General features: G+C 41.7%; 1 protein-coding gene across 1 annotated transcript; it reads right to left on the bottom strand.

Annotated features, from left to right (window-relative positions):
* Nucleotides 1–605: 605 nt before the first annotated feature.
* On the bottom strand, nucleotides 606–5253 carry sox4b (SRY-box transcription factor 4b). Its single transcript, XM_085177090.1, has one exon. It carries the CDS (start codon nucleotides 4650–4652, stop codon nucleotides 3405–3407), a length of 1248 nt encoding a protein of 415 aa, XP_085033216.1. The 5' UTR covers nucleotides 4653–5253; the 3' UTR covers nucleotides 606–3404.
* Nucleotides 5254–14572: the final 9319 nt, after the last annotated feature.

Genomic DNA, 14572 nt, shown 5'->3' with positions numbered 1-14572 from the left:
GAAACTTAAATAATAGTCCCTGCGATGTGCAGACATGGCTAATATAAACTGACTTAATGTGCAATTGTCACAGTAGCTGAGAAAGTTTACAACACAATATTTGAATAATTCTTCGCTAAACCACTTTTCTTTCACACTGCAGACCTCACAACCATTTTTGCTTGCCTCTTAAAATTATGTAAATAGTAGTTTTTTTGGTGGGGGAGCGTGTTGCCACACCGCTGGAGTGGATTTCCCCAAAAGCAGTTAATGCTCATTACTCAAGTTATTTTGAGCACTTAAGTTATTTTCAGCCCGCATTGCAAACGTTTGCTTTCAGTTGTCCATTTCTCCCCAAGTAAACCATGGCTTGATTAACTTGGGGAGAAAAGAATAAAAGAATAGAAGAGCCAATTAAAAGCAGCTGAAGTGGTGAGTAAAAACCTTCATCTTCTAATAGAAAACACTTAACAACATATAATGTAATAGTTAAACACAGTTTGGACTACTACTGTTAGGAGATGAACTTGGAACATAATAACACAAATGTATCATGTCTTGGGTATTCATGGCATTGAAAGAGAGATTAAAAAAAACACTCATGAATAAAGAAAAAAGCTGTTGAGTTTCAGTTCCAGCTGATATTTATTTCCTTCCTTGAAAAAGTTCTGTACACAAGTTTGTATCAACAATCTGACAGGCAGTGAATGGACACAATTTAGCTGGCATGAGTCCCCGCCCCTTTTCTCTGAGACTCAAAAAGAGGGTGGGTACTTTTGTTTATGGCATGATTAGAGACAATAAATGATAATTCTACACATCATATTGCACAGGATGGATGAAAAATAAAGTTAATATATTTAAAAATGCTTTCATATTTATATATAAAAAAAACAGTCTGAACTGACCACCTCGAATGTAGGTAATGATGTGTAAAAGATGGCAGCTCTAGACAGTGCCTGTCCTCGATAGCAACAACGTACATAAACACACAATCTTTTTGCTTTATGATACAGTCAAATATACAAAGACCGAGTTCACGTTTCATCGCTTTTCCTCATTTTTTTCCATTTTTTTCTGAAAAACACAACAGCTAATAACCTGAATCTGAAATACAAATGCTATTCACCATGCCATAAAGATACTAAAACAATTATTAGCTAATAGTTAGCCCACAAGTAGAAAAGATTATATATTCAAATACAATGAGAAACGCAGTACAAGTAGGTGTTTGCAGAACTCAAGTCTGAAATTTGAATACGCTTGATGTTATCATCCTTGTTGTTTACTTGCTGCAACGCTAGTGCTATTTCAATCCAGTGGTTGATTGGCAAATGTGACATCAGTTAATGAAAACATCAAGAAATAAGTCAAATTTAAAGCTACAATCTCCTTGTTGTTGTCGTCACAGGCAAGATATTTGACAGGAAATGCAAAAGCAAAGTGGCTGCTCAAGATAGTGATGCTCTTAAACCCACATGGCCCACAGAAATAGCCTGCAGAAACAATGCGTTCCTGTGTCTTTAAGGAGCCTGCAGTCTGGCACTGTAAACGTCGAAGGTAGGCTGATACAAAGGCTGATGCTGCTTTCAAGTGCTGTCGGGCAAATCGCAATTAAATCCTTAGAAGTTAAGCATGTCATGCCTGCAGGCTACGGTCGATACAGGATATTGAAATATTTAGGGACTGGATATCAGAGAAGTCTTAAGAGCATATGCTGGTAAAAGACACGCAAAGTTTGCCTGTTTACTGAAGTAAAACATGAATTACACACCTGAGCCACGAGGGCTCCTTTATTTCGTCACTAGGTAAATGTAGTTTGGTGCCTTTGATTTCTAAAATCAAAAACAATTGGCACCGCGGTTAAAAGGTCTGTTTTGTTGCCTGTTTTTGCGAAAGAAAAAAAGAGAAAAAAAATGGGGGAAACGTTTGGACAGGCAACAAAACCTTAGAGCACACGAGCTTACTGTAAGCACTTGAAGGCAGCATGAAAAGCAGCCTGCCGGTGGTATTAAAAATTAGAAAATCCAATACAGCTGTATTAGTAGGCTACACACACCGATTGTTGACTCCCCCACTTTCTATATAGATTTGTACAAAAATACACTGAGAAAATAATCAAACTGTTTCCTCTCTTTTTAAGTGTCCAAAAGTGTGTACATTTAAATATAAAAAAAGAAATCAAAAGTTGTGTTTTTTTAAACTCTAGCCCTTCGCCTGAGAAGGAAATGTGACAGACACAGACATACTGACAAACAATCGTGTAAGAAAATAATAATAATACAGGACTAGATCATGTATACAAGAAATTAAAAAAAATGATCAAGTCAAAAATGCTTGGCCCAGTATATAAATACAACATCCCATATAAAATGGCATCTGAATACATGTACAAAACAAAGCTCATAGGATGGAGGAGAAAAGGGGAAAAGAAGAGAGAGAAACCGGTGAGGATTTCTCTATAGTTAAAATCTTGAAAACATTAAAAGAATTTTGGTCCTGAATCATAGAGAACATGTGTATAAAGTTCAGCACAGATTTGAAGTTGCGTTTGAATCCTGAAGTCTGAAAAATTACAACAGCTGGTGATTATTTCAATGTCCGTTTTTTTCCTTTCTTTCTTTTAAAGAGAAGAACCGAAGCGAGCGCCACCTATCCATTTAAATAACCCTAATACTAGTTTTTAAACTGCTCGACAGTCTCACAGAAAAAATCTCAGCACAAGATAGGAACAAAGTAGGCTATCATGCTTAACGTGTTTTTTTTTTCCTTTTGCTTTTTGAGAAAATAGTCGACTTAGAAAAAAAATTTAAAAAACTCCAACCCACCTTGGTTTCACTTTTTTTTTTTCTTTTTTAAATCCCTCTTTAGTGACACACCACAACAACAAAAAATGTCGCACGGCAGTCCCATTTCTGTACCTTTTTAGTGGTGAAGTTCACCTGGCGATTGGTAAAAAGTTGCAAAATGTCTCTTTTTTTTCCTTTCTTTCTTTTGCTAAATCGTCAACAACATTGATTAAGTGAACGACGTGCAAATCAATCACAGTAAAGTTGTTCAGTTCAAAACAGTCCACGACTGAGCGTTTTCAGTTCCTCACTTCCTCTTCTTCTTCACCCCCTTCACTGTCGTGTTGGTATTAAGTCCCACAGTCGACGCATCCAAAGAAAAGTAGCCTAGGAAAGGCATTTATTTGCTTTAAAGTTTAGCTCTCCAAGGATATGCAGCCTCTTGCCTATTTTGGGGGGCGAGAAAGGACTGGGGGGTAGTTTCAGCGGGGCTTTAATAGTCCGATGCAGTTAAATCTATAACACAAACTATTGCGCCCACTTATGTCCCCGTTTCTGTTTGTGGTCTCATTCTTCTTCTTCTCGTTATTATTATTAATTTGCTTTCAGGACGTTACCTGACGTTTCTTGCCTTTCTCAGTACGTGAACACCAGGTTGGAGATGGTGGACTCTAGCCAATCCCCGGAGATCATCTCGCTGACTTCGGGTGTGCAGTAGTCGGGGAATTCGAAGTGGGACCCTCCGGAGCCGGACTCAAAGTTCAAATCCCAGTCCCTGTCCAGCACCGAGGAGCCAAAGCTCCCCAGCGACATGCTATCAAAGCTGGGGCTCGGGTTGATGTCGAGCAAGTCGTCCTCGAACTCTTCGTCCTCCGAAGAGGACGAGGAGGAGTGCGACGAGGCGGAGGAGTGAGAGCCGGAGGGGGTAGGCGAGGAAGCCCGCCGACTGCTGTACGTGTGCCCACCGTGGCGCTCCGAAGAGCCGCCCAAGCTGCCGCTGCTGCCGGGGGAGTCGGCACCCTCCTCTCTGCCGCTGGCCGCGTCCTCGTACAGGCTGAGCGGGTCGCTGGAGTCCGCCGAGCTGCTGAGCGTCGGGCTGGCCGGGACCACGACGGAAGACGCCGGGCTCACGCTCAAGCTAGCCCCGCTGCTCCCCAACACGTATACTCGTCGGGGCTTCTTGCCATCAGGTATCTGCTTGGCTACTGAGGAGGAGACGGACTTGGACTTGTAGAGAGAGTTGTGGTGGTGCTCTGCTGGGTGCTCAGAGGCAAACACTGATGCTTTGGTGCTATTGCTGCTGCTCCCGAAAAGTGATTTGTGGGGTTTGCTGCTGCTGCTGCTGGGTGATTTGGATCCGTTCTTCCTCGAAGAGGAGGACGTCTTAGTGCTGGTGTTGTTGGAGCTACAGTTGAGCTTTTCCCCCTTCTCTCCTGCGGGCTTGGATGCGCTCGATTTTACCTTCTTTCTTGGCCGGTACTTGTAGTCGGGATAGTCCGCCATGTGCTTGAGCCTGAGCCGCTCCGCCTCTCTGATGAAGGGGATCTTGTCGCTGTCTCTGAGCAGTTTCCACCGCTTCCCCAGCCTCTTTGAGATCTCGGCGTTGTGCATGTCCGGGGACTGCTCCATGATTTTTCTCCTCTCTATCTGGGACCACACCATGAACGCGTTCATGGGTCTCTTGATGTGACCGCTGGGAGTTTTACACCACGCCGGGTTGTCTCCCAACTTGTCGCCGGCTGTCGAAGAAGCGGTGGAGCCCGGGGAGAGAGGCGAAGCGGCCGTTTCAAGGTCCATGCACGCCCCGGAGTCGGAGCTCGAGTCCCCGGCGAAGAAGGACAGCGCCTCGGTGGTGCTCTCTGTGTGGCTCATTTTCTGCACCATGCTGCCCAGCTGTGCAGACAGAGGGGGAGAGCGGTGTGCTTGCTCTTTCTCTCCCTCTCTCCTTGCTCCTCTGATTCACTATTAAAGCAAACTCAGCTCTTTTCTCTCCTCCTCTTCACAGTTTGAGCCGAGTAAAAGCCAGTGCAAGAAATAATTCACTCCTGAGATGCGCAGTAAACTCGGCAACACTTCAGTCCAGAGTAGCCTCAGTGGGCTAGATGCGTAAAAAGAAAAAAAAGTTTAATTTCCAGCTTCTGTTGGCGTTTAAAACAGCACGGATGGTAGCCCAGTCTCCACTGTGTACCCTGTAATCAGTCTCTCAGTCTCCCCTTCTGTTATAAAAAAACAGTTTAGCCGTGGGGGCCACTGAGCACAGTCTATGCAGCTGCAGAGCGCAGACCGGGTGCCACACTGTGCGCTCGGGCACTTACAAAGGGCTCCCAAGTACAGTGTGTAGGGTAAGTGCTTTTCTCTGCATCAGAAACAAAAGCCATGCATGCTGTGTAAGGGAGAAAAAAGCAGCTAGAGCGAGTTACACTGTCCGCCTCCCATCAACTACACTCGCGTTTCAAGCAGCCCTCACGGCCCGGCCCCCTTACTTGCATTTATTCCTTCCCGTAATACAACGGCGATAAAAATCCACCAATGAAATCCTGTCGCTAGCCTGCCTCCGCGCCAGACTCACGCCCACCTCGGCGCCGATTGGCCAAAAATGGAATCTAATAATAATCAGCGCGTGCAATGAGGAGCCTCGTGTCTGACCTCATTCCAGAATACAACAAGAAACTTCATTTTTTTTAAAGAGACATTGGCTTATGTTATGAACACCCCCCCTCCCCTCCAGCCGACTCTCACCACCAGCCCATGTGTATATCATTAACATGTAGCCTTGCTATAGGAAAGCTAAGTATACTTAACCATATGGCCGTTTAAACACAGTGCAGTTTGTACCAGCGCGCCCGAGACGGCACAAAAGCCACGCGCTCTATTTTAACCAGCCTCCTTTTCTTCCACTATCCTCACACAGACAGTGAAGATATTGTGCATGGTGCGCACCTATAATAAAGCCAGTTGATACAGTGGTCCATTGCCGTGTGCCTGCAATGCTAAAGATGACACACTCTGAGGTTATCTGGCGTATACTGCAGGCTATATTATAATGGGATCACTCATTTAAACTGATTATCATTCTAACGACTGACTGAAACATGCGATAATTAGTTTAATTGGAGGTAGTTTGCCTACAGGTGGTCACCGTGCGAGCAGACTGACATGATAGTTTGGCTGGTGTGAATAAAGACTCCAAGACAGCCAAGCTGTATATATGCTTTGCTTTGCTTTCACTCCTCTCTCTCTCTCCGAGGCGGGGTTGGGCGGTCTTTTGTCACATAACACATATCGAACGAACCCTCTCCAGCGCACTAGAAAGAGAGGAGCGAGGAGGGAGAAAAAAAGAAAAAAAAAGAAGAAGTAGGCTGTGTGTGCGATGTGTGTGCGTATTAACCGCCTGCGAGAGCGCTTGTTCTCTTTCTCGCTCTCTCGTTCGCGCACACACGCACACACAGCTCAAAACTGACACTCAGTACGCACCGGTGAGTGAGAAACGCACGGCACAGCGCAAGGTCAGAGTGTGCCCAGTTTTAACCACAATCAGATGAAACGTGTGTACAAAAACAGAAAGCCAACAGACAGCATCATTTTATCTTGTTTTCCTAAATCTTAACACATGCACCTAATAAAGGTGCGCAAAAAGTATCTGGGTAAGAAGAAAAAAAACATTTTTGCTTGTGGACATATTATCATCCTAAAGCAATCACAGCACGTAGTAGGCTCTGTTTTCTCGGGGCATCCAGTTCACCCAGTATGACAATTTGTGGTTTAATCTACTTTAAACGTAATGAGTCACATAAATGAAAAGAGACAGATGAGAGTAGGACGTAGGAAGGCTTTAAACTACAATGCGGAGTTAGGAGTGACGCTAGATGGCGTCGCATAGCCGGAGAGGACCCTGTCTCGGTCTGTGCTGCAGAAAATTTAGGGAGAGTAAAAAGAGATCAACCCCAGCATTGAATACAGTTACCAGGGGTGAATTACATAATGTCTCTGTGCGACAGGGAGGCATCCAAGCGATACTGTTGTGCAGAGTGAACGTGTATCTGCGGGTATGTTGGAATAAGGTAAAACAGACTGCACTGAGGTAGAACAGGCTGTGGAATTAACTGGAAATGGAAGCAATATGGTGGTGTTAAAAAAAAAAAAGATTGAAATCAGTCACCACTTTAATGATTCTGGCTTCCAGGGGAGCACGCCTGTTTCTTCACATTAAAAAAAAATCTATCTAAATAATAATTTTTAAAAAATAGTGCCAAGTGTCTTTGTAACAGAGAGAGACCAGGAGAGTTGATCAGATGTTCAGTGTCTTAATGAAAGTGGAGTCAGAGGTGACTTAGACCGCCACAGGGAAATTAGTATGAAAGTACAGTCGCCAGAGTTACTGGATGCATTTCACTGGATACAATTATATTCAATATGGCCTCGTATCTGCAGTGCATCCAAGTAAAGCAGTGGGTAATTGGGCTCCAATTTGTGTGTTCATGGAGCAGAACTGCAATGGATATAAGAATGTTAACTCGTAAACTCACACTTTGCCATGATGCGTCTTTTAATATGGAAATGTGGGACAACACGATGCAGTTTCACTCTTTGCTATAGACGCCGCTGTGCTTTAGCCCAGGAATGACCATTTACTGTACAAGTTTAAAGCTAAAAGCACACACATTTCAGCTTGAGTCTGTTGTGGCTGGTACAAATTCAGTAGTAATAATAATTACAGACAACAATTTCGAGGGTAGTATATCTTCTTCATACATTTTCCTCTCTTCCAACAAACTCTTGGGAGCTCTGTGCACCTGGAGGGACAGCTGGTAACCTTTTAAATCTAACACCTCATTCAGTACCTTGAGCAGGTGCTGTCTATTCTGTTCTATTCTACTCTATTCTATTCTATTCTATTCTAAAATATAAATGCAACCTTTCACCTAGCTTTGGTTTCACAGTTAACATAAATACACGTCAATTTCTTGGCACACTTATCTGTCTTTCTTTCACTCTGCCCCCCCCTTACCTTCTCTGTAAACATTAGCATGCCACACATACACACACACACACACACACACACACACACACACACACACACACACACACACACACACAAACAGAGGTTCGCACGACCTAAAAGGATAAGTAGTGCATTCAAACTTTCCTCTCGCTTTCTCCGTCTCTCTCTTTTACTGCCATTGTTACACTAAGGTGCAGCTGCCACGCGAGTCGGAGTGGGTCGCGTGCCAACCCCAGTCTCAACAGGTGTTCTTTTTGCACACACCCCAAGCCCCCAACTTCCTTTGTCTGTCCTCACTCTTTCCTTCTCACACACTTTCTCTCTCTCTCACTCAACTCCTCCCTCCATTTTTCACTTCACTAACTTTTCTCGCCCTCTCTCTCTCTTTTCTCTCTCTCGCTCTCTCTCCCTGCCCCTCCCAGATCCAAATTTACTTGAACCAAATAGAATGACCACAATTAAATGAAGTTAAGCATAAAAACATGTAAGAAAATACATTAGCACACATTACATCCTGTGTTACATTACACTTAAAATATAATATGACTTGAAATGGTACTTTAACCAATGGGTAAGATGGTAAAAATAAACGTAAACATAAGGCTGAAAATATGAAAGAAAAAAAGGTGGAATTCAAAGCTTCTGAATATCCTGCCACTTAAATAAGACTTATAGAAATGTCAGGTTTTCACTGAAGTACAAACTGAATTTTGCTTGGGTCTTAGATTGCATCAGGAACTTGGTATTTCTGTCTTTATACTGGCTACAGAGCAGCAAAAGCTCTTTAACTCTCCTTCGTCTTTCTTCTTTCTGTGTGCACTCTCTCTTCTTACCCATCTGTCATTCAGCGCTCCTTCTCTGCTTTCTGCAGAGAAGGAGCGCTTTCCCTCTCTCTACTCTCAAGCCCACTTTGTTTTATTGGCATGAATGTTAGGTGAACACTGTTGCCAAAGAACCCCGTCTCTCTTTCCTTTCTCGCCCCATCTCCCTCCCGAATATAAATCTGATCTGAGGTCATCTGTTATTCAGAACACTGACACCATATGGTCAGCCACCCACTCGGGGTGCATTCAGTCGGTATCATGAAAACTTAAATCTTCCCATACTTAAATATTGATGAAGGTGTTATACTGCCCGGCTGTCACAAACCCTGCTTATCTCATATGGAAAGAAATAGTAAAAACTTATATGATTTACTCATGAAAGTGGCCACTTTCTCATTACTTTCATATATTGTTTTAATAAGTATCCAAAACATACAAGTTTCATTTATATAATTTTTCAAGGGATCTTATATCTGTTTTCACTCTTGTATGCTTTTCATACAAGTTTCACACAAGACAGATACAAACTATATAAGATCTATATATATCTTTTCCATATGGGATACTTTACTCTGCTTGAACTTTGAATCATAACAGTAGTTGATCTATTAAAAAATACTGGCCTTTTAATAATTAAATACGTGAATGTTCATGATAAATAATTAAAAAACCGAAGAGTACAGATATAAGTGGAATATAAGTAATGGAAATCCCAGAATGGCAAATAGGAAAATACAAAGTTTAATGATGAAATCACTTATGAAAATATGATGGGCTGTAGAGTGAAGCTGGGAAACATAATCACCAGCATTAACAAACACAATTAAATTAACAGTTATGCTTTTCCCACTACCACATTTTTTTTGTTCATCCCAGCCATGGTTGACCTTTATTGCAATCTTCCAAAAGAAATAGCCACAACTGCAGTATTAAGCATGTAGTGAGGCGAGTGGTGGTAATGGATGTCTGGAGGGTGTCAGCGATGTAAAAAAACGTGAAAGGTTTTAATTGTTCCACAATTTTTCATGGAAATGAATGAACTCTGTGTTCCTATGCATCTCAGGCATGTCACTATCTCTAACACTCCTAATTATTTTCACTCCACAAACTAGCAGAGAGCGTGGAATACTAAACAGAAGCTCATCACTTTAATGTGCACATCCACACAGCAATCTGCATGGTTACTTTGCCTGATGTTGGTTGCGCAAGAGTTAATCAAGATAACCAGTGGATCGGATGTTTATAATTACACTCTGACAATGCATGCTACTTGAATTAGAGTCTGCAGATGGACCACATACCTGCCTCCTTAAGTAGCTGTGAAAGGATGTAATCAGTGAAATGAGAAGACCATTATATAAGAAGGGCCTGGGCCGGCGGCAAGGCTGAAATACTTTTTTCAAGGATTTTGTGTTATTCTTTTGAGCACAACAAGAATAACACTGTTTTATGTTATACTCTGTAAAGAGCTGAACACAACAAAAACTAATGGATGGTGATATAACCCGAATATTGGAATGGCCTTGGATTTTCCCCCTCTGCTTCACCACTGTGGCATCTGGGTTTATCCAATGGGCATTCTGGGCACATGTCACGGGGCCCATGTACAACCTGCCCCTTTCTTCCATATATTGCTGAGGCTAGTTGTCTCTCCCAAAGTCAGCTAGCTTTGGAAGAGTATTTCAGCACTTCCAAAAGGACTGAAAAGGGCATGATAGAAGAAAAAAGAAAAAAAGTGATACCTAAATGGTGGGTGTAAAATGTTCCAAAGTAACATGTTAGTAGTCACTCTACAGTCTTTAGTAATGTAATGTGTTAAGTTGCTAAATATAATGATTTCGTATTAATTGCAAGAGCAAATACCACTCTCAACTAGAGATGGACCGATCCGATATTACGTATCGGTATCGGTCCGATACTGACCTAAATTACTGGATCGGATATCGGAGAGAAATAAAAAATGTAATCCGATCCATTAAATATCAAAAAAGCACCTCACAAAACTTGGCGACATGGCGAGCCGGAGCAGTGTGGTCACGTGATAGAGCGGCTGCGTGTATTTGTAGCCTGCTAGCAAACAGTTCATCTCCGAGGAAGTTATCTCAGAGAGAAGTAAAGCAAGTGTGTAAGTTCATCTCTGAATGTTTGTAAAGCATTCCCGCGTTAAGCTTAACAACCGATATATAGAGCAACTGCCTCTTCTCTCTCTCTCTCCTGCTGCTACTTCAATCGTGAAACTGCTTAATGATCAGCTGATCGGCTTTTCTGTCGCGAGTCCGGCCCTCTTCTTTGTTTTTGGCCCACTTCTCACCAGAAAGAGGAAACCAGCGGCTGAACAACAGCAGCACTATTAAGCTTGATAAGCTGTTGTTAGAATTTATTTAATATTACTTTCTAGACCAGGATCTTTTTCTATGCAGCTGATGGCTGGTAACTGTGCAGGGGCGGATCTAGCAAAGTTTAGCCAGGGGGGCCGATAGGGCATGAACAGGCAAAAGGGGGCACAAAGACATACTTTTCTTTCTTATTCTCATTTAAAATATCTAGCTTTTAATTATTTAATAATTATCTGAATCTTACACCCAAAGTTTTAATCTGATGTAAAATGTATAGAAGTCCATTACTGTATATAGTAACTGTTAAGTCTAATATACCCTAGTACTTTTTAGTAGTAGTACTTTTTCCTTTAGGAAGGTACCATCTGTGCAGTCTGCAATTCTGTTGAAGAAAGATGTTGAATCTATTTAATTATTCTTGAAAAATAATTTATTTCTGTGAATATTTTTCACCCTGCATCAAATTAAAGTTGATTAAAGTCTTCCTCATTGATTAAGCATCATGAGGAAGAGGGTGGTTCCCTATTTTCTTTTGCTGGGAGTTTGCAACCCTATTAGTTAGGTTGCTTAATATTTCTGCTAAGTACTCTTTAAAATACCAGAATAGGGAGGATGGGGGTAGGTTTAACTTTATTAGATTGATCAGTGTTGCTGATCTATGAAATATTTTGGGTGCAGTGTGTTTTTTTTTTTTTACATACAGGTATAACAGAATAGCTTTAGTGTTGTTGTTGTTTTTTAACTTGAGTATGAACTTATACAAAAAGCAGCAAGATATTAAAAAAACAGTTTTACTGATTAAAAAACACACTATATCGGATTCATATCGGTATCGGCAGATATCCAAATTTATGATATCGGTATCGGTATCGGACATAAAAAAGTGGTATCGTGCCATCTCTACTCTCAACCGCAACTTCATTTACAATTATGTCATTGTGTTTTCAGTTATCTGCATGCCATATCTTCATGAAATGAAAACAAGTGCGATGGTTTAATGCAAACTGCATCCAGGACAGAAACAACAGCATTATACTACTAACACAACTTTGGCTGTCTGTTAGCATCTAGACTGACTGCATGCAAACACAAAGCTAACAAAGAACTCAGAATGACGTTAAAGCTGATTGTATACTGACCAGCTCAGCAGCCAGAGCCAGATCTTCAACAGGCAACAAAGGCAGTGATGAGAAGTAGGGATGGGTTCCCAGTAGTTCAGTTTCTTGGAAATGTTAACCTGCTTGCCTATCAATCAAGTATATCAGTTCCACTTGCACTGCGCTACAATCAACTGATTTCGGTTTGTGTGCTGGAAGAAGAAAGCAGCTGTGCAGTCCGCAGTGTAGATATGAACATTACTTTTAATTTTATTGCACAAAAGGACAAGAACATGATGGTAAAGTACAAACTGCATCCAGGGATGAAACAACTACTTTACACTGCTCACACAAATTTAGCTCTCTGCAAACACCTGCACAGATAGCATGCTAACGCTAAACTAGCCAAGAACCGAGAGTGATGTTAAAACTAAGTGAATGCTGACCCCAGCCCAGCAGGCTGGGTCCTGAAATTCAACAGGTAACAAAAGCAGTGATGAGCAGTGAAGCCTCTGTTCCTACCTGTTCATGTTTCTAAAGGAGAATCCCAGTGCATGGCCTGGAAGTTTTTAGAGATTGTTGTGAAGTTGTATTGTGATGGTTACTTTTTATTTTTTCAGTAAGGCACAGTGCCCTTCATTTCAAACTACTCTGTGTACATGGATGTCAACATTCCTGTATGATATGTCTGATTACTGAGAAAAGAAAAACAGTGTGACCACTAAAAGAAGTTGGCTAGGGTCCACTAAACATTTGTGCCCAGGGGTCTGTAACTTGATGATCTGGGCATCGGTGGCATCCAAAGAATTACAGAAATTCAGGAAAACTTTCAACCTCTTGAAAGCACATGGATCTACATGGCAGTAGGACCCACAGCATGTATTACTAAACTACAATAGAGACAATGAAGTTCTTTGATTTATTATATTCAAGTCATTGAAGTCAATGACCCCAACAGAGTCCTTTACAACCTTATAACAGACAGATGGCTGGTTACTGTATATATAAAATGTATTTATTCAGTAATATTTCTAAAGCTTTGTTTGAACAGGTGTTTTCAAGCGCAGATAGAGACAAAGATGCAGACATAAATCCACACAAAAGAACACACAACAGTGTCTCTTTCACAGCAGCAAAGTCTTATCTTATCCAGAAAGAGCAGCTGCAAAGTATGACCCCTAGTTTAGCTGTTAATGATTGGCGGTGTGTGATTGGGAGCGTGTATGTTTGTGCATATATACGTTTTTGTTTTTTTGGTTTTAACCCCCACAATCTCCCCTTTTCTAAACTGACAGGAGCTTATTATTAGTGGTCTTGCTTTGATTTGTGAAGTTCAGAAAGGTGAATTTGAACATATGTCGCATTTCAAGGTTGTTTCTCTAGGAAGCGCAAACACAGGCAGGGCTTAACTACCAAGGCAATGGTTAAGTGAAATGCAAACACACACACAGACACACAGAGTAGGTATATGCACCTTGAACTAATCATGGTGTGCGAGAAAATATATATATACGTCTAAATATTTTGTTTTTGTGCATCGTTATAAGGCATTTGATTATTTTCTGTGAGATACAGGGTGCTGCTATATATTCAATGAGCTTGTGTCAGCCTCAGTGGTTTTGTCCATTGTGCAGTGTGCAAACAGTCCAGTTAAAGAGGAAGCCTTTACTCTAGCCACAAAATGTGCTTGTGGGGTAGCCACACTGTCAGCTTTAGACCCAAATTAGATATAATATCAGTTTCCATCTAAATAAACAGTTGTACCTAGAAAGCATAGTGATGTATACAGTTTAACATGCCAACAGTATAGATGGTAAAAAAGAACACAGATAGTGTCGCTTTCCATTTGGATTCTCTGTCATCCAACACAGAGTGTAGCAGGGTATAAAGAGCTCTGGGTGCAGACAAAGAAAGATTACTATTAATGCATGTGTATTAAACTAAATATGATGATTGACATCTGACATTCATGTGCAAAATGCTGCACTTTCAAAATATCATTGTTTGGTGTGATAGAGTAGCTTATATCATGCGCATCTCTGTGTGCACAAGCCCAAGTTCATTTACACATCAACGTGTGTGCGAGCAGTCGTGTCAAGTCAGAGGTGACCGGTTGTCACTGAGCTTTGACAGAGACCAGGTATCACAGAGACATAGCGTCACCTTGTCACCTCCAACGTTTTTGTGTGCGCACGTGTGCGTGTGTGTCAGTGTGGAGCATACCTCTCCAGAGACACCTCCTAACCTGCCCCAGGCAAAGTGCTTGGATGACACACATGGAAGGCTCCCTGGAGTGAACCTCAGGTGATGAGACAGCAGCGTATGTGTGTGGTTCACATCTCCTGAGATTAACGATCTTCTTTGGAGAATGGATGGCAAACACACACGCACAGTTACACAGTTTTGACATAAGGAAAGTCAAGCTCTGCTCTTTCAGTGATGGTGCAGTCAGTCAATATCAGGGTCAAAGGAAAAGAGAATTGAGGAAAGAAAAGAAGGAAGAAACAAACGAGCATCTCAATAAGGTTTTAAGTTTTGGAGAAAT

Source organism: Neolamprologus multifasciatus, chromosome 11 (assembly GCF_963576455.1).
Source record: "Neolamprologus multifasciatus chromosome 11, fNeoMul1.2, whole genome shotgun sequence".
NCBI classification, from domain to species: domain Eukaryota; kingdom Metazoa; phylum Chordata; class Actinopteri; order Cichliformes; family Cichlidae; genus Neolamprologus; species Neolamprologus multifasciatus.
This window is presented reverse-complemented; position numbering and strand designations above follow the sequence as displayed.